The following is a 22,843-nucleotide window of genomic DNA, read 5'->3' as shown; positions in this document are numbered from 1 at the left end:
AAACAAAGAGTGGAACAGGCTAGCAAGTGTGCAGGTGTGCGTCATATGAGAGGCCCGACTTACATTTTCGGCCACAGATTTGGGGAAATTGGTCCGTGTGCAAAGCATTGTGGAGATTTTAAGACTGCGGAGTCTACACATGTGCAGCATCGAAATTTCTCGCTACGAAGTACGCCAGGCTTTGTAGAATTCCAAGTATGCTGGACATTGGAACAGTCCTTTGGCGGCACTCGATGACGTAGTATGCATGAAATAGTGGCTCTGGAGCAGCTTTACTCGACATTGAGAAACACCCTTGGCGCGTCACAACTGCACGCCAAAGGACCCTGTCCAGGCGTCGCTATTGGACTATCAGGGAGTGAGACTGTCGGTCCTTCTCACTTCGGTTAAATGGATTCCTTGCGTCCCTCACTTGCGTTGTTTCCCTGTGACTAGTCCCTCCCACCAGGGAAGCACGGAGAGATGCAAGGAAACCACGAGAAGAAGGGAAATGAGTTTTAAGAGCAATGGGACGTCCTTTCCTCCGGAGCGTCACGTGAAGCGACTTCCGTTTGTGATGACGCTGCACAGCTGATCGTCTGACAGCAGCTCTGTCCCCGTTATTTCCACAAACACCCCCGCCTCTGTTAGTACACATTTACTGACACAAACATTTGTATCATCTGTTGTAGACCCAAATAAATAAAATCAAATAAGAACTCATTCTCAAAAAAGATAAACGCCATTCTTAAAATGTATAAACGAACATTAGTTGGATTAATATTGATTAAAGTGCACAAAATAAATAAAATAATTGAGAGAAGAAAAAGAGATGTTATCTATCAAAACCCAGTTAGATTAACATTCATTGGATTGCACACTTTGTTTGTTTGTGTCGAAATGTAGCAAATTAACATTTTAAATAGCACTTAATGACTGACTGAATGGAAATGACAATAAATGAAAATGTAAAACGAAAAAAGCGATCATGAAAATGTTTCCAATAAATGAATAAAATGATTTTTGACCACTTTGTTCAGATATATCACATATTTGTAACTAAATGATACATTAATTGAAAGAAAACACGGTATAAACTGAGGAGTGACTCTCGTGAGGTTCATGTGTTTTCTTCACTCCGCTGGGAAACTGCTCTCATGTCAAGAAGCATCAGATCAGTGCATGCGCTGCATCGTCCAATCAGTGAGCGATACACAGTAAGGGGGCGGGGCGAGTGTCTGAGGATTTCATCGAAGGATGGTCTGGTGGTTCCTCGATTATAGCTCCTCCATTATCGCTCCTCGCTCCTCCGGCAGAAATAAGGCCATTTGGACGCTACTCAAGATGGCGCAGACAAATCAACTTCCGGTGAGACCGAGGACAGAGGACCGAGGAAATGAAAATAGTCGACCTGAGACGGGGCCCGAGGAGCGAGGAAATGAAAAATAAGAGAAGTGAGAAAGGGCCTGTGTCAGTCTGGCTGTATTACTCTGCTGGTCTAAACATTCTGTTGCAATACGAACGGGACTACTTTGTGTCATGTATAATATTATAGTCATTATGCAGACTGTAGGAGCCATTTCCTTAGTTTATATTATTTTATCTTTTTAGAGTACATAGCCTGAGATTCTGTGGTGCATATTATTTATTATTTAATTTGAGTGCGTTACTCCTGCAGGTCGAGGTGCTGCAGCATAAAACGAGAGGTGCTGCAGCCTACTGGTGTGGCTGACTGAAGCAAACCGTTTTTAGACCTTGCTGGTTGGGAGCGTCACAGCTTGGTTCTTTATTGTGCCTTTAATATTGATGTATCAGTTTATATGAGAAATAGTTTGTTTAAAAACGTTTATTTATTTTTGCCTTTTTTGGAATAAACTATCTTACTTTTCAATCGCATCTGGACATTTCTATATTTTTTATATATAAAGTCTTGGCTTTCAGAATATTAAACTTGCAAATTCAGATGATAAATACAACGTTGAAGCTTGTAACGGCATAAATACAAGCGGCGAACGGAGTAACTTGACGTCACAGCAGGCATAACAACAGCCGGTGTTTCCCGTGAGTGTTTTCCCCGGGAAACAAACAATAGGCCTATACACAAACGCAAAATTACACAAACACACACGTATACACACACACTCGCGAGGTTCCCCCAGACCAGTAATCCAAACACAAATATCTTCCCTCCGTAGTAATTTGATCATTTGCTCCATTAATAATCAATCAGATCGATGGATTCCAGAGAAGAGAAAACTTTGAAGGCCTTTTTCTCAAAATTATACAGTACAAAAACAATCCTGATATCATTAGAAAGCTTGAATCTCCTCTTTCCAACAGTGTATACAACTCAAAATGTGTCTTCGGGTCAATGCGACTGATTTCGATAGAACAACAGGGGTTACATTGGGCTGGGGCTGTCCGGGTCTCAGCCCCGGCAGGACGATGCTCTGATGTCATCACCCTCGCACGTTTGTCATATGTTTACAAAAAACGATATGTTAAAACTTTTTCTCATTCTTAATATAGACTATATTTAGGGTCGATGATCGATGATTAAATAGTTTACAGTGAGAATGACAGCATACCTACAGCCCTAGAAATGAACTGAGATTTCCACACAAAGGTTCTTTAGTAAGTGTGCAGAGCAATGTTGATTTAAAATGGCAATTTGAAGGTAGGATATTTGTAAACAAAACATTTTAAATGTAAGATGTAATTTAATTCCAGTTTAATGTTACTATTAAAAAGACGGTTCTATGTATAGTTGCATGTTATTTTTTATTGTGTCATTTGGTGGCATCAATGTGTGCATTTGATAATGGAGCAGTTGCTATAGGGCCTAATTTAAAGTATAGCCGTCAAGGTCAAATAATCAGATCTTCGACCACATTATAAATGCTAAATGTATGACATGGGTACAACTTTGACTTAGGCTCTCTACACACCATCAGCAGCACTCATTCGCAAACATTCATTTATTTATTTCCAACATAAATTGAAGAACCTCACCGTATTGCTACCTTGGATTGTATGCCTCTTCGCTGCACTTACAGTTAAACTATTTAAACTTTGACCTTGGTTTTTGATGACCTAAAGGCACCCCTTGGTGTTTAGAAATCTCATTGCCTGTGTGTCAGTACTGCTCCACTACATGTTAGATCATACCGCAAGTTTGGCAGGAAGATTATAGTGTGGTTGAACGTGATTTAAACTGGGGAAAATCGCACAAAGTGACGTTTAAACTACACCTTCACTGTTCTCACAGCTAGAGAACCTTCAGTTCTATTCTGTACTGCCAAAGGGTCAGAAGTCATGAGTGCGATTTGGAATTGGTGCACTCAACTGAAATAAGAACCATATTATTAAATGCTTCTGAATGATTAGGGAATCCGTTTCTGGCCCGAGGTGACTTCTCACAGGATGAAATAATGATGAAGTGATTTGTCTCACTTTAAGGGCTACACATTCAGGCAGTTACTGCCCTTTGAATTCGCAGGGTACTTAGGATGGTCCCTTGTCTGAATCACACACACACGATATATCCTCCAATAAAGCCATGAGTGGGTGACCTGTATTAATATGCAGTCAGACATATTCATTATGATCTACTGAGGATTTAATAGCTTGCCAAGACTATCGCCTGGTCTCAATACTCAACTGTTTTCCTTTTGTTGTGCTCTTCTTATTGTAGCAGACTGCATACATTTGGTACCCCTGGTACCCAAACTCATTCAGTTATTGTCCAGTTAAAATGCATTCAATTATGTCAAATTAAATCAGCATATACTTCTGCCAGGGGATGCCATCCCTCAAAATCTCTTGCCACCCCTGAGTAGGCTATATTTTCGTTTCATTTAATAAGTTCATTTCAGGGCAACTTGAGAGAGAGAGAGAGAGAGAGAGAGAGAGAGAGAGAGAGAGAGAGAGAGAGAGAGAGAGCGAGAGCGAGAGCGAGAGCGAGAGCGAGAGCGAGAGCGAGAGCGAGAGAGAGAGAGAGAACACGGCATTGTTTGGGATGACCTAATTAAAATGCCGTCCTCTTTGAGAAACATACACAACGCAGACAGACACCGGTCACAAAAGTGTCAGATAGGCTTCAATTTACTTTTGATTGTCTATAATTAACTATGAAAAAATATCGGCGTTTTAACACTACGTTTATATATGTACTTATTTGTATGGTTTGCAAATGAGGTGGTCCGCGAAAACCGAAGAAGACATTATCAAAGATGTTCTATTGAGAAGACGATCACTACGTGACAAAAGTTTTCAAAACCATTTCTGGTCTTCGTGGCTACTGAAATCAATCTTACTAACTGCTGTCTGTGCAATTCTCGGCGCGAGTTGGCGGACTTTATTTTGCTTACTTTAACATCATTTTTCTTGGTGGGGCTAAGCCATTTCTTGGTATTGGTGTAGCCTACCCCAGCTATACCCTGGCGCTGCCACTGGTGGGATGTATGGGGCGGGCCATTCTGCACATGCGTTAAATTTTAACGCAATTCATTCAAAAAATTAATTACCGCCGTTAACGCGATAATTTTGACAGCATTAATAAAAACATGTCTATGATGTTTTTTTCTCAAAATACAAACCGATCATGCATTTTAGACATCCCTTATATCCCTCTATTCCAGCCCTGTTTAGAGAAACAAGGATTTTGGGTCCTTAGCTTGAAAAAAAAAAGAGGAGGCGGAGCTAATGCCTGATCAGAATTCTACCGGAGATAAAGTTAAATTCTGCTGTGATAAAACGCCATCCTGTTCTAAACCACATCAAGGATTATTTCTGAAACAGTATGGAGCTCAAATTATTTTTTTGTTGCGTGTTTACCACAAGGTGAGTTCCTTTTTTTTAGGGGGGGCGGGGCTTATATCCATGCAAATACTATGGTAGATACCAACTACAACAAAATGAACATATTTTACCGTGATTTAATTGTAATACATGTTTCAAAATTATGCCGAAGTAACAACATACTGATACCGGTTAGTAAAAACCATGAATTAATGCTTTGGCAAGTGTGCAGACAGACGGCAGGCGAAAAACCTTTTAAAATGCGTGTTTTATGAATGGAGATCGGATCAATCAGGTTAAACTAACTAGCTGCTCCATCCAAACTTACAACAACGTCATACAGACAGAAATAAAGCAGCGACTTTATTCGCCATGACATAGACAGTCTAAACACATGTCCAGTTTCTGAACAGATATGAGGAGCTGTGAGCTCACAGCTAACGGGACATGTTGCGACATGTTGCGACATGTTGCGCTGTCGGGTGCTGACCAATCACGAAGCGTCATTTCTTGACTGGCAGCAAAAACAACCAATCACAGCAGTGCTTCTCTGGCTGGCTCTGTCGAATCACAAACAAGAAGTGTTCTCCTTAAAGGAATACCCTTTCCATAAAAGTTGAAATGTTGAAGTGTTTTGTGATATGCTGTGGTGTTTTCTGAAATGCTGTTGCGTTTTACGAAATGCTGTAGTGTTTTGTGAAATGTTGAAGTGTTTTGTGAAATGCTGTGGTGTTTCAACCCAGTCTCACGGCATTTCGTGTTATAGTCACGACTAGTGCTGCGTACCGGTACGCCGAACCGGTACTGGACTTGTAAAAAGTTTCGGTTCAAGTCCGGTTAAAACCGGAACGTCGGGAACCGGTACTTGGACTCGCAAAAAAACTAGCACTTACGTCTATTCTGGTTTCTGTGGTCATTTAAACATTCCCTGATAAACGTTATTCAGCGTCAATAAATGAGTGCTAATCCCAGTGTGCTCAGTGTACAACATCACATGTCATTTCACCTTTGATTCACGGTTTGAAAACGTAGCATTTCGCCACATGCTAATGCTAACCGGAAGTGAATAATTTTCAGAATAAAAGTTAATAGTGTGAACTTCCGGTTTTTTCAGAATAAAACTGATTTAAATTAAATAGTGTATTTAATTCAAAATTACACCATATCAACATTGATTTTAATTTCTAACAGTATGTTTGTACATCACTATGTATGTAGTATGTACTGTATAATGTACACATGTAGAGTTGTAGAAAATACATGGTGTACAGACAGTACAGTACACTCTGACTGTACAGCCACTAGAGTGTAGCCTATACTGTATAGTAGGTGTGTAACAGTGTAATGCGTATAGTCTACTCTACACTCTACCTTTCAGCAACGTTTTAGGGATTTAGGCTCAGTCAGCTCAGGGACAGTTTGGTTACTTTAGTTTGGTAAATGAAATAAACGTTTGAACTTTGTAGTAGTTCACTGTAGTTGCTGTCATAAGTCATTTGTAGACTAAGTTTTTTTTTACATTTGTACTTTGTAGAGAAATGTAGACACAAGTTGGAAGGGAGCACAATAAACCTGACGAGTTTGAATTTGAGTTTATTATGAGTTAATTTTCAATTGATAATTAGCTCACAATAAGTTCACTTTAGTTACTCATACAACTTGACACAAGCCATGGGTTCAGGTCCGGACTTATAAGTCCGGACCTGAACCTGAACCTCTGGACTTGAGTCCGGACCTGAACCTGAATGTGAGTCCAGGTACTCAGCACTAGTCACGACATTTAATCTATTGATTCGTGTTCACCAACACGATTTTCCCCTTGTTTTCGTGTCACACAGAACGATTTTTTAAAAGCAATGTGTTTCTATTAGTATGTTTCGTGCCTGCAGCACGTCGTTTTGTCCGGTCGGGTCTTGGAAGACCGGAAGCTGTGTGGTTCATAAAAACATGTTCTTACTCAATATTAAGCCAACCCTTGTTGGTCACCGCTGAAAAGACTTGTGGTATTAAAGACTATTAATTATGGTTAAACGTAATTCAGGGAAGTGTGAAGGGGCTTTATGTGGCTTCACCCTGTCAGGCAGAAAGGAAGGGACTTATTGATTCTTCCAGCGTGGGTGAAACAAAGCTAACTAATTAGTGTTGTTAGCGTGGGCACTAATGGAGGGAGTGCATTCTCAGGGTGAAGAAACACACCCTGCACTTAGAGAAGCTGGCAATACAACAGGAACATCAATCAGTAAACACGCAATGCGGGCATAATTGAGGAACCAAACATAGAGAGTTCAATTAAGTCATGAGCACAAACATATGAATTAAAGTGTCACCAAAAATGTATTGTAAACACACTTGCAAGCCAATATTTAGAAATCCCTACACATGACACAAAGGCAAGCAGAGCACTGCCAACAGCACCCACACACACAAACTCTAACATTGACATACACACAGGAAATCTAAGCTTCCAATGCTGCATTTAAAGTCAGTATTTTACTGTTACTGTTAATAACGCGTTAAGCCACGATTATTGTTTTTATTTCAAATCGTATAATGTCGGACTTTTTTCTTTGTAGTCTGTGAGGAAAATAAATGGGGCTCAGAGCCTCAGAATACTGAAATCTGTATTTTTTTTAAAAATGTTTTTCCTTCTAATTTGTTATTCTAACACACTGTTATTTACTCACCAATAACACACAATTATCCTTGTTTTTATTTATTTGTTTAATTCCATAATCTCTGGTTTTTTTGGCATCCGCCATGAACTGAATTTCAAAATAAAAATAACCGGAAACAGACGTAGCATCATTGCGATACACAGCCACTGAACTGATTACCCAAGATCCTCAGCTATGGTTTAAGCTCACTGATTGGATGTTTTAGCCACAATGCATGTAGGGATATGGTGTTCATGCCATATCAAATCCGAAAAACTTTTTTTTTTAAAGAAAATAATACTTTATTCCGAGTGTTTTTGCTTTTCTCTTTGAAAGTCATCACATAACGGCCTTGTAATACACGGTTCGGCTGCATTACATATTACAGATCTGCCGTAGTTCTTTATTTATAGAGCCCTGATGAGAAGACCTTTGGAAGAAATGCCGCCGAAACTGAATACTTGACATACGTGGATCATAAATATATCAACAATTAAACAACATCTTCAATTTCTCTTCACACAATACGTCTCCTTGCAGTATCAACACTAATTTGGCGGACTTTTACATTTGAACTAATTCGTAGATAGGTTATATTTACACCATAACGGTATATTGTATAGCAATATGCTGTACAATTATGTGAAAACATGAATAAAACTACACATCTTCAGATGTTGTACATACATAAGTGTCCTACACTAATAATACAAAGTTATTATGGCTGTGTGTACCTTGTGTGCACCGCCTAGTGGTTAAAGCACGTTATTGAATTATTGTTTTTATGTGTTATATTTGATGAAAACAATATTAAGAGTACATACTTTCATAGGGGGAAAGTAGAAGGTCTGTGATAGAAATATAGAATATAAAAATCAAGAAGATACTATAAGTGATCTCTACAATAAAACAGTTTAGTGCAGGATGTACAAAGATATTAATAGGAGGAGGTGCAAAACAGAAAAACGAATTAACCTTTATTCAAACATTAAATAATACTTTAGATTAAGGTCTTCTTTTAAATAAGAAAAAAGCTTTGGGGGTATCAAAATATAAATATTAAGCCTGACAAAGAACTTAACGTCTAATATATTGCTTTCCTGCAATGTTAACTATGTTGAAGCACTTATTTTAACTGATATTATACATATTAATAATACTCTTATGTATGTAGATAGTATAAGAAATGTGCAGACTATGACAGTTTAATGGTGGAGGTATACACACATATGGATAGATGTCTTGTAATGCACTGTTGAGGAACCTCAGCTGCGACCCAAGTTTTTCATTCATTGTGTTGTGGTGTTTTCTGAAATGTGTTAGCGTTTTCTGAAATGCTGTAGTGTTTTGTGAAATGTTGTTTTGACTTGCACTTCAGGGCCACCGTAATATAGTGTTACCAAAATTACATATTCAGTTTGAGATTTTTTTTAATAAATACTATTAAAAACATATTTTGTCTTTCCAGTCCAAAACTCCTATCTTATTGTTACATTTTGAGTCATACTTTTTGTATAGCATTGACAGCAGTTTTATAGTAAGAGCAACATGTTATTATGGTGTTACACAATGCTCACCATTAGTTGCAGATTCCTCACAAATGTCTTCTGGAGTTTTGGCTTAAACAGAAACCTTTGGTGGTGAGGATCAGAATGCAAATGATCCAAAATGGCTGCCCTTGTTGGTCACCGCTGAAAAGACTTGTGGTATTAAAGACTATTAATTATGGTTAAACGTAATTCAGGGAAGTGTGAAGGGGCTTTATGTGGCTTCACCCTGTCAGGCAGAAAGGAAGGGACTTATTGATTCTTCCAGCGTGGGTGAAACAAAGCTAACTAATTAGTGTTGTTAGCGTGGGCACTAATGGAGGGAGTGCATTCTCAGGGTGAAGAAACACACCCTGCACTTAGAGAAGCTGGCAATACAACAGGAACATCAATCAGTAAACACGCAATGCGGGCATAATTGAGGAACCAAACATAGAGAGTTCAATTAAGTCATGAGCACAAACATATGAATTAAAGTGTCACCAAAAATGTATTGTAAACACACTTGCAAGCCAATATTTAGAAATCCCTACACATGACACAAAGGCAAGCAGAGCACTGCCAACAGCACCCACACACACAAACTCTAACATTGACATACACACAGGAAATCTAAGCTTCCAATGCTGCATTTAAAGTCAGTATTTTACTGTTACTGTTAATAACGCGTTAACTGTTCTTAGCATCTGGTGCTAGCTAGCTGCGCTAACGGATATAAGGAGCTGTTTAAATGAAAAACGAGGAGCGATATTTCGCCACAACTGCGCCGAGTACTTGACTTTATGCAGGAAGCCAGACAGTGGGACATTGTACGAAAAGTCAGCACACTCAGCACGGATAGTGCACTAAACATGATTGCAGCATCCTAGGCAGCTCCCATTCGAGCAGATGCCTTGAGTTGCACATAGCTCCAACGATCCATCACAGTGTCTCTCCACACACACACACACACACACACACACACACACACACACACACACACACACACACACACACACACACACACACACACACACACACACACACACACACACACACACACACACACACACACACACACACACACACACACACACACACACACACACACACACACACACACACACACACTTTGTCTTGTATGAGAGAGGTTCCAGGTTGAATTGAGGCGAATATTTGTAATGTTCAGAAGTTTTTGTGTTTAATATTCATGAGTATATTTGTCATTGTTCAAATGATAATAAACAAATATTTGCATAAAGCATATTTGTCCACTCATGTTAAAAACTTGTGCGATACATTTGCGATTAATCACGATTAACTATGGACAATCATGTGATTAATCGCGATTAAATATTTTAATCGACTGACAGCCCTAATTGTAACATACAACCAATGTTGCAGGGTAGAGAACCTGTCAAGAAATAGCCTTATATAATACATTGGATACCATATTAACACTAACAACATCAACAATGTTTAAGCTACTGTGTCAATTATGTTTACCTTTATCTATTATAAACCTTTCAAATTGTGTAATAATAAAGTAATACATATGTGAAGTTATAGTGTAAACGTATTATCCCAACCATAACACCCAAGGTAATGGGATATTTCCATGACATTTTAGAATATTGCAGAAAACAACATCTGTTGCAGACGGGTTTATGATGCTTACACTTTTTATTCAGCAGGATAGTCTCCTCATATTAACTCGTTATACAAGTTGAACTAAAGCTAACATCTGGCTATAAAGGAATCACATCAGGGTCACATGACTTCACGGCCCCCTTCGCTAAGCTAAAGGTGGCTAATGTTCAGCGTGATGACGTTTAGTCGTCTTATTTAGACACTTAACAACCGCCATTTTTTAAAACACGTAAAAGCTCTGAATGTTTAATTAAATATATATTTAATGTTGCAGAACAAAATACACAAATCTCATAAGCTTTTATTAACGACAACATCCGCAATCAAGAATTTAACGAAAAACCAATGACTTTCTTACAAGGCAACCTGGACATGCTAAAATGCTCACTTATTACCAGGTTAAGGACTAATTCCTGCAAATCTCTGTTGGACTATGACATTAAAATTAACTTGTGTGCTGCCTATTTCTATGCTTATAGAGTTGGGTGAGTGAGCTTGGTTGTGTTGGTTTGCTCGGGGCGTGTCAGAGTGAGCGCTCTCTGCTTTCCAAGGACCTTTGTAAACGGAGCACGGAGATCAACACATGGAGCAGAGACGTCATGTAAACTGTGTTCGTGTCTGTGATGCTTGAGCCTTGGAGACTATTTGTCTTTGAGTTATTCATGTGCAATTTGGATGTGTTATGTGCAGAATGTTTGAAGTTTGTACCTTTTGGTCTGAAGCTAGTTTAATGTGTGCTAATTTAGCTAATGGTGATCTGTGATATTTCTAGCTAATAGTGATGCTAATGATAGCTAATTCCTTTAATAGTAGTATGTGTGTCGTTTGTACAATACTACTTATATGTGTTTTATTTCTGTATTGTTACAGTTTTAGAATGTAAAATACATCTACAGTAAAGTCAAGAAAGCAAACCTTGGACCTTTATTGGAGGACCTTTAAATGCGTAGCTGTCTAGCGACGCATGCTTGCTTGATGCTCGCGATGCTTGCAAAGCCACGCTCCGCTCCCCACAATGCAGTTCGGCAAAGATTGAAAATCAACTACGTCACCCCATTCAAGTGAATGGGCGAAGCCTTGAAAGCATTTTTCGATGCCTGTAGTGTAGACAGGCCGTAAGGGCAGAACAACTTGACTTAGATATTTGTGTCCGGAAGGCTGTACATCACAGGCTACACACATTTGTTTAGTCATGCATGAACGCATGTGCTCACCTCTCTGCAGAGCTGTCGGGCTCTATGAATCGGATGAGTGGGGGTGCAGAAAGCGTTTCGGTGGCAAATATTCCTCCCTGCAGCTGGACACCGAAGCCGTTGAGTGGGTCGCCTGTTAGGACAACCTCACTGGTCTCCACATGAACCACCTGACCACCGGGACCCACTGAACTGGACGCCAGGGACACTGAACACACACAACAGTGATATTTTATGTTAATTTCCCTTCAGAAAATGATATTATTGTAAAGACAGAGACAAAAGGACTCACAGGAGCTTTTGTGCTCTTTCTTTCTCTGCCGTCGTTTAAGCAGCGAGTTACGTGGACTCATGGGAACTGTAGGCCTTGGCATGGTGCTGGAGCTCTGGCTACTGGGGCCGGATGTTGTCGTAGAGCCAGGAGAGAAACTGGCCGATACTAGAGCTGAAAAAGAAAAAGGCTATAACCTCTCTGAAATAGAAAATGTTTTGAGGCAACTTCAAGGGTTTCAGCCCATTATCATGTAAATCACTTACTTCAGTATTCTTCCATATAACATCTTGGCAAGCAAGGTTGTTCAATCAAAAATCTTTGGCATAATGTAAGTAGGTTTCTTTAGATAAGTAACAACTTTAGCTAGAAGTAGCTAAAGTTAAATAAAACCAGTACTAAATATACTATATCATATATATATTTGAGAAACGGGGATGTTGGCTTATTAACTTTGCCTGCGTTCTTACACTTGCAGTAGTCGAGGCTGTTGATGGTGTTATTATTCGAGGCAGTCCACGACTTGTTGAGGGTAGCACTTGTGTTGCAGAGACTGGAGTTTAAAGTATGACCAAAGTTCACACAGGGGTCCCAGGAGTGGGGGTGGTCCGACTTCTGAACCTTCACTGGATCACACAAAAATGATTTGGTTACTTGTGAGGACAATAATTCCCTGGACACCAACCTTGAACCTTGGTGTTAAAACTTTGAAGGTGCCCAGTTTTCGATTTTGTTGACAACAAACATATGTTTTACATCAGGAGTTTCTCACCAAATCATAGGCTATTGTAAAACCTGTGAATAATAATAATAATGCTGAACGAATACCCATTCCTGTATTGTTTAGCTAACATCATTGTTGCAAGTGTAGTCTTGCCCAATTGGTTGTTGTGCCTTACTGCCATTACCTGCCGATCAGTAGGACAGCTTAACACTACTGTAAACTGTGTCAATCTTAACATGTGTTAGTTACAAACATGTTTGGTGTGTCACTTTAGGCATGAAAGCTGATCTTTCTTTAAATAATATAATGTGATCACAACGTTGGCTTCTACTTCCATGCAAAAGCATATAAACCAATGCCTGGGACAGCAGTAACAAGCTAATTATAGATGTAGCACTCCAGATAGGACTGCACCCAGCGGATTCCAACCAAAAACCCAGCGGATCCCAGTGGCTGGGAGATTAAAGCCCTCCCACTATTTCCTAAGAGGGTGTTGCCAAATTTCCCCATTTGTTCAATTTCAGGATTTAACCATGAGATGGCGCTTCATTCACAAATACACAAAGACAACTAGGTGTTGTAGACCATAGTTTGTTTGCAATGTTTGCAGCTCTGCAGTTGTGTTTGCTGAATACTGTAGCATTTAATCACTTATTTGTTATGGTTTTCACAGGCTACTATAACGAGAAAACATCAATATTTTAGATCAAATAAAGTATATCTAATCTTATTATCTTAATTGTAATTCAATAATATATAGTCTTTATATATTAAATAATCATAATAATAATGTAAATGTTTACACTTCTTTATTTTTTATGCTCATACTTTTACTTAGTGCCGGGAATTTTTACCCGGCCAGAAGTCCCCGGTGCCTGCTGAGAGATGGTACTTTCCTTGGGGAAAAAAGTGCCCCAGTTCTGATTGGCTGAGTGAATTGCAAACCACGCCCCGTAAAACTCTGAAATGTTTTGTAGAGCCGCCATTTTATTATCCTCGCATTAGCATTATTAACATTCGCCCAGCGCACAAACGCAGAGAGACTAACTTATGGCAACACAAAATAAAACATGGGAGCGGTGGAGATGAGGAGGTGTTGGCGTTTCTGGCGATTTACTCGGAAGGCTCCGGGGACTTCTGGCCGGGGACTTTGGGTGGCAGTATACGCCGTGAAGTTGTTTGTGGCCTGCCAGTAAACCCAAAGCAGAAGAAGACGAAGTGACGTCAGCGGCTCATTTGCGTAATCTTCCCTCAGGGAACTTATTCCGGTGTGAACGCGATCTAATAAGTGCCGGCACTAAGTCCGGCAAAGTACTTGGTGTGAACGCGGCTATAGGCTAGTGGTCTGTGCGTTTGATCATCAGATCAAGGGGGCGTGGGGAACTCCAGTTCGAAACCCGCTCCTGCCCCACTGCGTCAGGCCGTTGTGTCCTTGGGCAAGACACTTCACCCGAATTTGCTCCTGTGGGTATTGTCCACAGTAGATGACCATTACATGTATGTATGATCTGTATGTGTAATGTGTATTTGTAAAGCGCTTTGAGAGTCTTTGATAAAGCGCTATAATAAATATAAGGATTATTATTATTATCTCTTGTTAACAGAGGGGGGATGGTAGAGCTTTTTCACACCGATGATGGCCGACAGACCCTTTCAGTGTTAATGAATAGTGGATAGGAGAATTCAAAAGGATTTAGGAGAAGAGACTGCAGTGCTTTGAGAATCCGACTGCACTTACACTATCGACGTATTTATGATGCGAACTACAGTTTTCTATACAGCGGACTACATTGATGTATAATAAGAACAACAATTACTGTAAACCCAGCGCCGTATTCTATCTAGATACTTTGCACCGCGCTCCCACTTGTTGTACCTGGCAGAGCAAGAAACACTCCAGCCTTTTATTTAAACTAAATAAATATGTGTGTCCCGAGCCATACATGCAATTATGCTGTCAGTTTTCAGATAAAGCCACGGCATCACAATTCTTCTGTATTCTACCATATATTGCTTTCAACCCACCAGCTTTTATGGAGAAAACAAGTTATATAATAATTAACCAGAGCCATGTTTCTCAGTATTATAGAAACAACAGGCTACTGTGTGTGTGAGGAATCAGCTGTTTATTTCATATGAGTTCCATTGTGGCAGCATCCATCACGGCTCTCCCTGGTTGCAATACACAAAGACAGCTAACTGTAAGCTTGTCACTCAGAGGGGGTGGGGGCTGGTGAACAGTATGGTCAATGTTTGTTTGTTTAAAAATGTATGCAGTCGCGAAAGGTCTAAGCCAATCAGACATGGAGAAAAAAAAGGATCAGTATGTGTCGAGGGGGAACTAGACACCCCTAGTCCTTTACAGCCATGGTCCGGTCTGACAGCGATCAGCTGTCTGCGGGAGAGAGGAAGAGACAGATCACTGCATAAATATGCAAACCTACAGTTAACTTTACTGCTGGAGAAGAGAGATCAGGGGAGGGGGGAGAGCTGTGGCTGATGGGCCATAAGGTGTGTAAACAAAGAGTCACACACAGCTGATCACCTGAGAGCTGCCGTTTCATTTCAGCGAGGTGAATCACGGGCCCACATCGGTAGGGGCGTCCGAAATGAGGTGCTACATCTGTATGCTAAGCGTCAGCTAAGGAGACATATGGTACTGTGACTGATTTGAGATAGATAAGGTTATGTTCCTTCTCTTTCAGTAAAACACACCTTGTTTAATGTCCATGGTGGTGCTGTAAGGCCTAAGAGCTTTTCAAGAATGTTCACACTTGGAATGTTTTTGATAAAAAGTCATTTACATTAGCCTAGGACAGTCAGGTAGAGATAGGATCATACTATGTATGGTGTGACAGGCTGTGTTCATAGTTATTTATTTACCCCAATTGTTCTAAGAAAAATAAAGACACCTGTAACACATACTCTCACAGACGCCAGTCCTGTGAAGAGAGCAAGTAAGTATATTCAACCCCTGCCAGTATTTCACAAAAAATACTAACTGGAAGTCAGTTGTTAATTAGCATATCATATGGAATCGTCTACTTCTGTGGAACGATAATTAGATTAACAACACAGTGTCTACAAAATGCAAGCTGATAAAGAAATTAAATCAAACATAAATGCTGGTACCATCTGCTGAAGTCCCTTTTCCTCAGATCTCTGGGAGAGTATATTCTTGGGAAACTCCCACTGTGAGCATTTGCATACAATTAAAGCTAAACTCTGGCAACCTACACAACTTCATGAGTAATTCCTCACATCACACATATCTCCGCTCTGAAGTAGATCCTAAGCTGCCCTGTGCTGTCACATCCATCCCGCAGAGCCTTTGTTTCCTCCATGTGACAGTCATCTTATCTAAAGAAATCGTTTGGCAGGAGGTCTGCGGAGCAGAAGCCTTGGGTTGTCTCTGGGTGAGATCTGAGAAATGTTAAAACATTCTCCTCACTGGGAAGAAATAATATCTTTAAGTGCAGCCAAACACACTGTACACCGCTTAAGACCTTCCTTTTTGATAAAGCTTATAGTCAGGGCTGATTAGATTCAGCCCCTAGTTTTGCTGATATAGGCTTAGTTTGTCGGGGGACATCTTACTTCTTCCTTCTCTCTGTCTATACCTGTGTACTCTCATGTTCCGATTAACCCAGCTTTCCCAAATTTCTTACGCCGGGATCCGGAGACATGGATGATCCTGCGGTCCTGTGTCCTGGATCGCGAGCCCGGGATCTTGAGTCGTGGCTGTGGTCCTGGATCATAAGTCCTGGATGGATATCCTTGTGGATTCATCTTCCTATTATACACACATGCATTTCCAAACATTTGGACTACCTATGTTGCAAATGTATTATCTTTTCAATTTACACACGGCATCTATTCTGTCTGTCTGTCTGTGCAACAAAAGTGTTGCGTTTATATTTTTGTTCAGTGTATATTACAGATTATGCACAGCGGGAGCTTCGCACCGCCTGCCGCTAGGGGGTGCTGCAGCGCCCTCAGCACCCCCCTTCCCGCGCCCATGATCACAGCAGAGCTGGCCAGCTAACCAATCAGAGCAGACTGGGCTCTGGTTTCAGACAGAGGGTGAAAAGAGGTACAGTATACAGCACAGGCAGTATGATAAAAATAAAGAGCTTTTTGAACATTAAAGCATGGAAACATGTCACAGGAGAGACACTAAATATAAATGAACCTAAAAATGAGCAGAATATGTTCTCTTTGTGAATACATTACTTTTACTTGTTTACAATACTGCAACTTTTACTTCAGCTCACTTCTTCCACCTCCATAAACACTTATGCTAATTTATACACCTTTTAATGGAAGATACAAACATTGCCACAAGATTAAGCGAATGCACACACTTTTGACTCACCAACACATGCTACACACACACACACCTTTAATCAGTGTCTATTAATAAAGCAGTGGCTGGCTGCAAGGTCTCCTGCAAGGCCATCAGTATCTTAATGACCTGTGTTCACTTCCTAACACACACACACTCACACACAAAGGAGGTCACAATCATGATTAGAAAAAGGATTGAATTTAGCTTCGTAGAGACAAATGAAGGGGTGCGAGATGAGATGGTGACCTTTCGAGTGTGTGATGTCCCATAATGTGTAGCTTCTAGTACTTTGTAAAGTTTTGTGTTGCTTTAACGTAGAATAAATTTGTAGGAGAGATAAAAAGAGGAGAAATTAGTAAATTAAATGGGGGGAAGTTGAAAAGAGGGAAAATTAGGAGATAAACAGAAGATAAGATGAAAGGAGGTAGAAGGAAGACAAAAAAGAGTAGAGGAAGCCATGAGAGGATGTTGTAAGCAGCATCTGACAGCATGCAGGAGAGGTGCAATGACTTTCATTAAAAACCATCCTGCCTTCACTCTCCCTGTCACACACATCCGTCACTTCTCCTTTCAACTTGCTCTCTTCCTGCCGTTTTCATGCTGAGATGAAACGCTGCCCCACTAAAAATCAATAGAAAGTGGAGCTCAGTCAGAGGTTTCAAGTTTATTTCTGTCTAGAATTCATCATCTCTACATGTATATCAATCTCTCTTTTTCAACCGCTCACAAGTGTCAGTTAAGAAACACACAGATGTTCTCACTAACATTGAAACTAAATGTTAGAAATGTCACAAGGCTCAGGACCCAAACGCACAACACCAGAAACAGATCAGGATTAACAAGGTCTTTTAATTAAGGTCAAAACACAAAACGCTCACTTGGAGGATCAAAACTCTAAAGAAAAACATCTACATCAAAAATGAAACCAAAATAGTCTATCAAAAATATACTTAACACGATCAAGGAATGACTGGCAGGCTTAACGAGACAAACTATATATACACACACTAAGTAAGGGGACACAGGTGGCAACAATTAAGGGAGGGGCTGACAATCACACTGGAGGGAAAAACACACAAGGGCAGGAATGCTCTGAAACGAGAGGGAAAGGTTACTACAAAATAAAACAGGAAATCACAAGACAAGACAAAAGGACTGAACTAAATAAATTAACTTAACACAAATGTCTAGACACCACAGTACCCCCTCCTTTACGGACGGCTCCAGACGGCCCAGAGTGTGATGGCTCTGGTAAAAATCCTTTATCAGGTTCTGGTCCACTATGAAGCTAGATGGGATCCATTCCCGCTCTTCCGGTCCATAACCCTCCCAGTCCACTAAAAACTGCTGACCCCTTCCTCGTTTTCTGACCTTCAGCAGACGCTTGACAGTGTAGACCAGACCTCCGTCAATGATCCTGGGAGGAGAGGGGGGGCTTGGAAGCGGGAACCATCTTGTTTTCCTTGACCGGCTTGAGTTTGCTTACATGGAATGTTGGATGGACTCTGAGTGATCTAGGCAGGCGCAAACGAACAGACACAGGGTTAATACACTTTGCCACAGTGAATGGACCTACAAATCTTGGTGCCAGCTTCCTTAAGGCTACGTTCAGGGGCAAGTCTCTGGTGGATAGCCACACTTTCTGACCCGGTCTGTAAACAGGTGCAGGACGGCGATGCCGATCAGCCGCTTTCTTCATGCGGGCCGAAGTCCTCAGGAGGACCCGACGTGCTGAAGTCCAAATGCGTCTGCCGAGGGAACCATGACTTCTTTCTCTGTCTCGGAGAACATGGGAGGTTGGTAACCGTAGACGCACTGGAACGGGGTCAAACCGGTGGCAGAGGTAGGCAATGAGTTGTGGGCGTATTCTACCCACGTGAGGTGTTTACTCCAAGAAGCTGGGTTTTGGGACACCAGGCACCGGAGGCAGGTATCCAGTTCTTGATTAAGTCTCTCCGTTTGTCCATTTGATTGGGGATGGTAGCCGGAAGAGAGGCTGGCAGAGGCCCCGATGAGGCTGCAAAACTCCCTCCAGAAACGGGAGACAAACTGAGTGGCCCGGTCCGACACGATGTCCCTGGGAAAGCCGCGGAGACGAAAAACATGGTGCAACAAAACTTCAGCCGTTTCTTTGGCCGATGGCAGTTTAGGCAAAGCAATAAAATGTGTCATTTTAGCGAATCTATCCACCACCGTGAGGACGGTGGTGTTACCTTTGGATTCTGGCAGTCCGGTGACAAAATCCACTGAGATGTCGGACCAGGGCCGACTGGGGATAGGCAGCGGCCTGAGCAGACCCATCTGGGGCCTGGAAGAAGTTTTATTCCTGGCGCAGATGGTGCAGGCGGCCACGTCCTTTTCCATAGATGTCCACCAGAACCGTTGCTTGATGAAGTACATGGTTTTTTTAACCCCAGGATGGCAGGTGAGCAGCGAGGTGTGAGCCCATTGAATGACCTTAGGACGCACAGATTGAGGAATAAACAACCTATTTGGGGGGCAACCCCTAGGTGTCAGGCTCTCACCGTTAGCTCGTTTCACCTCTGTTTCTATTGGCCAAGTTACCGCTCCAACCACACAGTTTAGTGGAAGGATGGGCTTTGGTTCCTTTGCCGAGGGTTCAGGATCAAAAACACGAGAAAGTGCATTTTGTGAACCGGGTCTAAATGACAAGGAAAAGTTAAAACAGGTGAAGAACAAAGCCCATCTTGCCTGACGTGAGTTCAGTCTCTTTTCGGATGTACTCAAGATTTTTATGATCCGTCCAGACTATGAATGGTTGCTCTGACCCCTCCAGAAAGTGTCTCCATTCCTCAAGCGCTGTTTTAACTGCTAAAAGTTCTCTGTTGCCTACATCATAGTTGCGTTCAGCAGGTGTTAACTTACGTGACAGAAATGCACATGGGTGAAGTTTGCTGAACGTTATGACAACACAGCTCCAACTCCATCATTGGATGCATCCACCTCCACCATGAACTGCCGTAGTGGATCAGGAGTGATGAGAACAGGAGCAGAGGTAAACAGTCTTTTCAATTCCTGGAAAGCTTTGTCGGCCTGTAGAGTCCACACAAACTGAACATGGGTTGAGGTGAGTGAGTGGAGAGGTGCAGCTATGGAGCTAAAATGTCTTATGAAACGTCTGTAGAAGTTAGCAAAACCAAGAAATTGCTGTACCTTCTTCCTGTTGGTGGGTGTGGGCCAATTTGCGACAGCACTGACCTTGCTTGGATCCATCTTGACCTGGTCCGGAGCAATGATGAAGCCCAGGAATGAGACCGAGGTCTTGTGAAAATCACATTTCTCAGCCTTCACGAATAGTTGGTTTTCCAAAAGGCGTTGGAGGACCTGGCGGACATGCTGAACATGGGACTCTTCATCAGGAGAGAATATCAATATATCATCCAGGTAGACAAACACAAAATGATTCAAATATTGTCTGAGCACGTCATTCACAAGAGCCTGAAATACAGCAGGAGCATTAGTTAGCCCAAATGGCATTACTAAGTATTCATAGTGGCCACTGGGGGTATTGAATCCAGTCTTCCATTCGTCCCCCTCCCTTATCCTGACCAAGTGATAGGCATTCCTCAAGTCAAGTTTAGTGAAGATCTTAGCTCCTTTTAACAGTTCAAAAGCAGTGGAAATGAGGGGGAGAGGGTACCTGTTCTTTACCGTTATATCATTCAGGGGAGAGTAGTCTATGCAGGGTCGGAGGGATCCGTCTTTTTTACCCACGAAGAAGAATCCGGCGCCAGCAGGAGATGACGATGGACGAATGAGGCCCGCCTTCAGAGATTAGTCAATGTAATCCGTCATAGATTGTCTTTCAGAACCAGAAATTGAGTATAGACATCCCTTGGGAATGGGGGCACCCGGTAGTAAGTCAATTGCACAGTCATAAGGTCGATGAGGAGGCAACGTAGAGGCCCGAGTCTTACTGAAAACCTCCCTCAGGTTGTGGTAACAGGAGGGAACATTGGGCAGGTCTGGTAAGTCAGAGGCATGGTCATGAGTTACTTCCTTAGTCTCTACCTCACTACCTGAAGTAACCCTTCCTACATACAGCCCTTCAACTTCTCCTGGTGAAACCAAACATGTATGATTACATTCTCTTCCCCACCCCTTCACCCTACCAGAACGCCAGTCAATGTGAGGGTTATGTCTTTTCAACCATGGGAAGCCTAAAATCATAGGGTGTTGTGCGGAGTCGAATAAATGGAATGTCATGAATTCTGTGTGGTTGTGATTTATGATAACCTGGACGGGTTCTGTGTGGTGAGTGACTTGAAACAATAATCTTCCATCAAGGGCGCTGGCATTTAAAGGTTGAGCTAAGGGCATGGTGACAATGTTCAAGCTTTTGGCAAAATTCCAGTCCATAAAACTTTCGTCTGCTCCTGAATCAATGAGAACCTTCTGTGTTAAGGTCTGCTTACCTAATTGTACTTGGAATAGGAGTCAGCGTACGAGGAGAGTAGTCAGAAGTTAGTCGGCTCACCAGCGCCCTCCTTTTTCCTGGGGAGCCCCGTCTTTTAGTGAGCAAGGTGTCTACGCAAGGTGTCCACGATGCCCACAGTAGAAACACAGGCCCTGGCGGAGGCGCCGTTCCCGCTCCTCCAGTGAAAGTCTTGCTCGGCCAAGTTGCATGGGTTCCTCTGATGTGGTGGATGGCGTTGTCAAAGGAGGCTTGATCCAGACCCCTGAAGAAGAATCCTCCCCCATCCGGATGCCACGAGGAGGCCCCCTGGAGCTTGGTAAACGAACTGCAGGATGTTCTCTTTCTTTTTGTCTATCCCAGAGTCTATTATCTATTCGTATAGCCAGAGCAATCACAGAGTCTAAATCTTCTGGAAGATCTAATGGGGCCAAGTGATCTTTGACAAGGCCTGAAAGTCCATTTACAAAGGCGTCCAGCAAGGCCAGATCATTCCAGCCACTGTCTGCTGCTATTGTCCTAAACTCTATAGCATAATCAGACACTCTTTGCTTAAGTTGAACTAGAGCTTTAGCTGCTTCTCTCCCTGGTGCTGTACGATGAAAAATCTTTTTCAGGGAATCAGTAAACAGTCTGAGTGATCTGCAAAGGGGAGAGTCTCTGGCCCATTCTGCTGTAGCCCACGCTGCTGCTCTACCAGTCAAGTGTGTTCTCATGAAAGCTATACTAGACTGGTCTGTTGGAAAAGCAGAAGGCTGATGTTGATAATGCAGGTCGCATTGGACTAAAAAAGGACGACAGTCACCTGAGTCACCGGAGAATTTCTCTGGAGATGCGAGACGAGAGCATGAAGAAGGAGTAGGTCCTTGGATCACAGGATTCACAGCCTCAGGCAGGGGTGCAGCCGCGGAAACAGTTTGAGATCCAGCTTCCAGGTGAGCAAGGACACGGACAAGCTGATCTGCCAGGTGGTTTACTTGGCTGTTCACAGATGTTTGGAAGCTTTCTTGACGACCACTCAAGTCTCTCACTCCCTGGTCAATTGATTTCAGCTGATCGTCATGCTGAGACAAAAGCGTGCCTTGTGAGCGCAGAGCTGCTCTGAACCTGGCTGGGTCCATTCTTTGGCCAGTTCGTACTGTTAGAAATGTCACAAGGCTCAGGACCCAAACGCACAACACCAGAAACAGATCAGGCTTAACAAGGTCTTTTAATTAAGGTCAAAACACAAAACGCTCACATGGAGGATCAAAACTCTAAACA

The 22,843-nt window shown here is 41.8% G+C and overlaps 1 protein-coding gene across 1 annotated transcript in view; it reads right to left on the bottom strand.

Annotated features, from left to right (window-relative positions):
• Window positions 1–22,843, bottom strand: part of grip2b (glutamate receptor interacting protein 2b) — a 366,783-nt gene that overhangs the window by 57,964 nt on the left and 285,976 nt on the right. The window contains exons 10-12 of the mRNA XM_034082549.2: window positions 12,544–12,699; window positions 12,095–12,247; window positions 11,824–12,010 (exon numbers count right to left, since the gene is read on the bottom strand). Of these exons, the coding sequence (XP_033938440.1) occupies window positions 11,824–12,010; window positions 12,095–12,247; window positions 12,544–12,699 (496 nt within the window). The remainder of the gene's footprint in view (window positions 1–11,823; window positions 12,011–12,094; window positions 12,248–12,543; window positions 12,700–22,843) is intronic.

This window comes from Pseudochaenichthys georgianus, chromosome 5, assembly GCF_902827115.2.
Source record: "Pseudochaenichthys georgianus chromosome 5, fPseGeo1.2, whole genome shotgun sequence".
In the NCBI taxonomy this organism is placed as follows: Eukaryota; Metazoa; Chordata; class Actinopteri; order Perciformes; family Channichthyidae; genus Pseudochaenichthys; species Pseudochaenichthys georgianus.
Note: the sequence above shows the minus strand (reverse complement) of the source record. Positions and strands in the feature narration are given on the sequence as shown.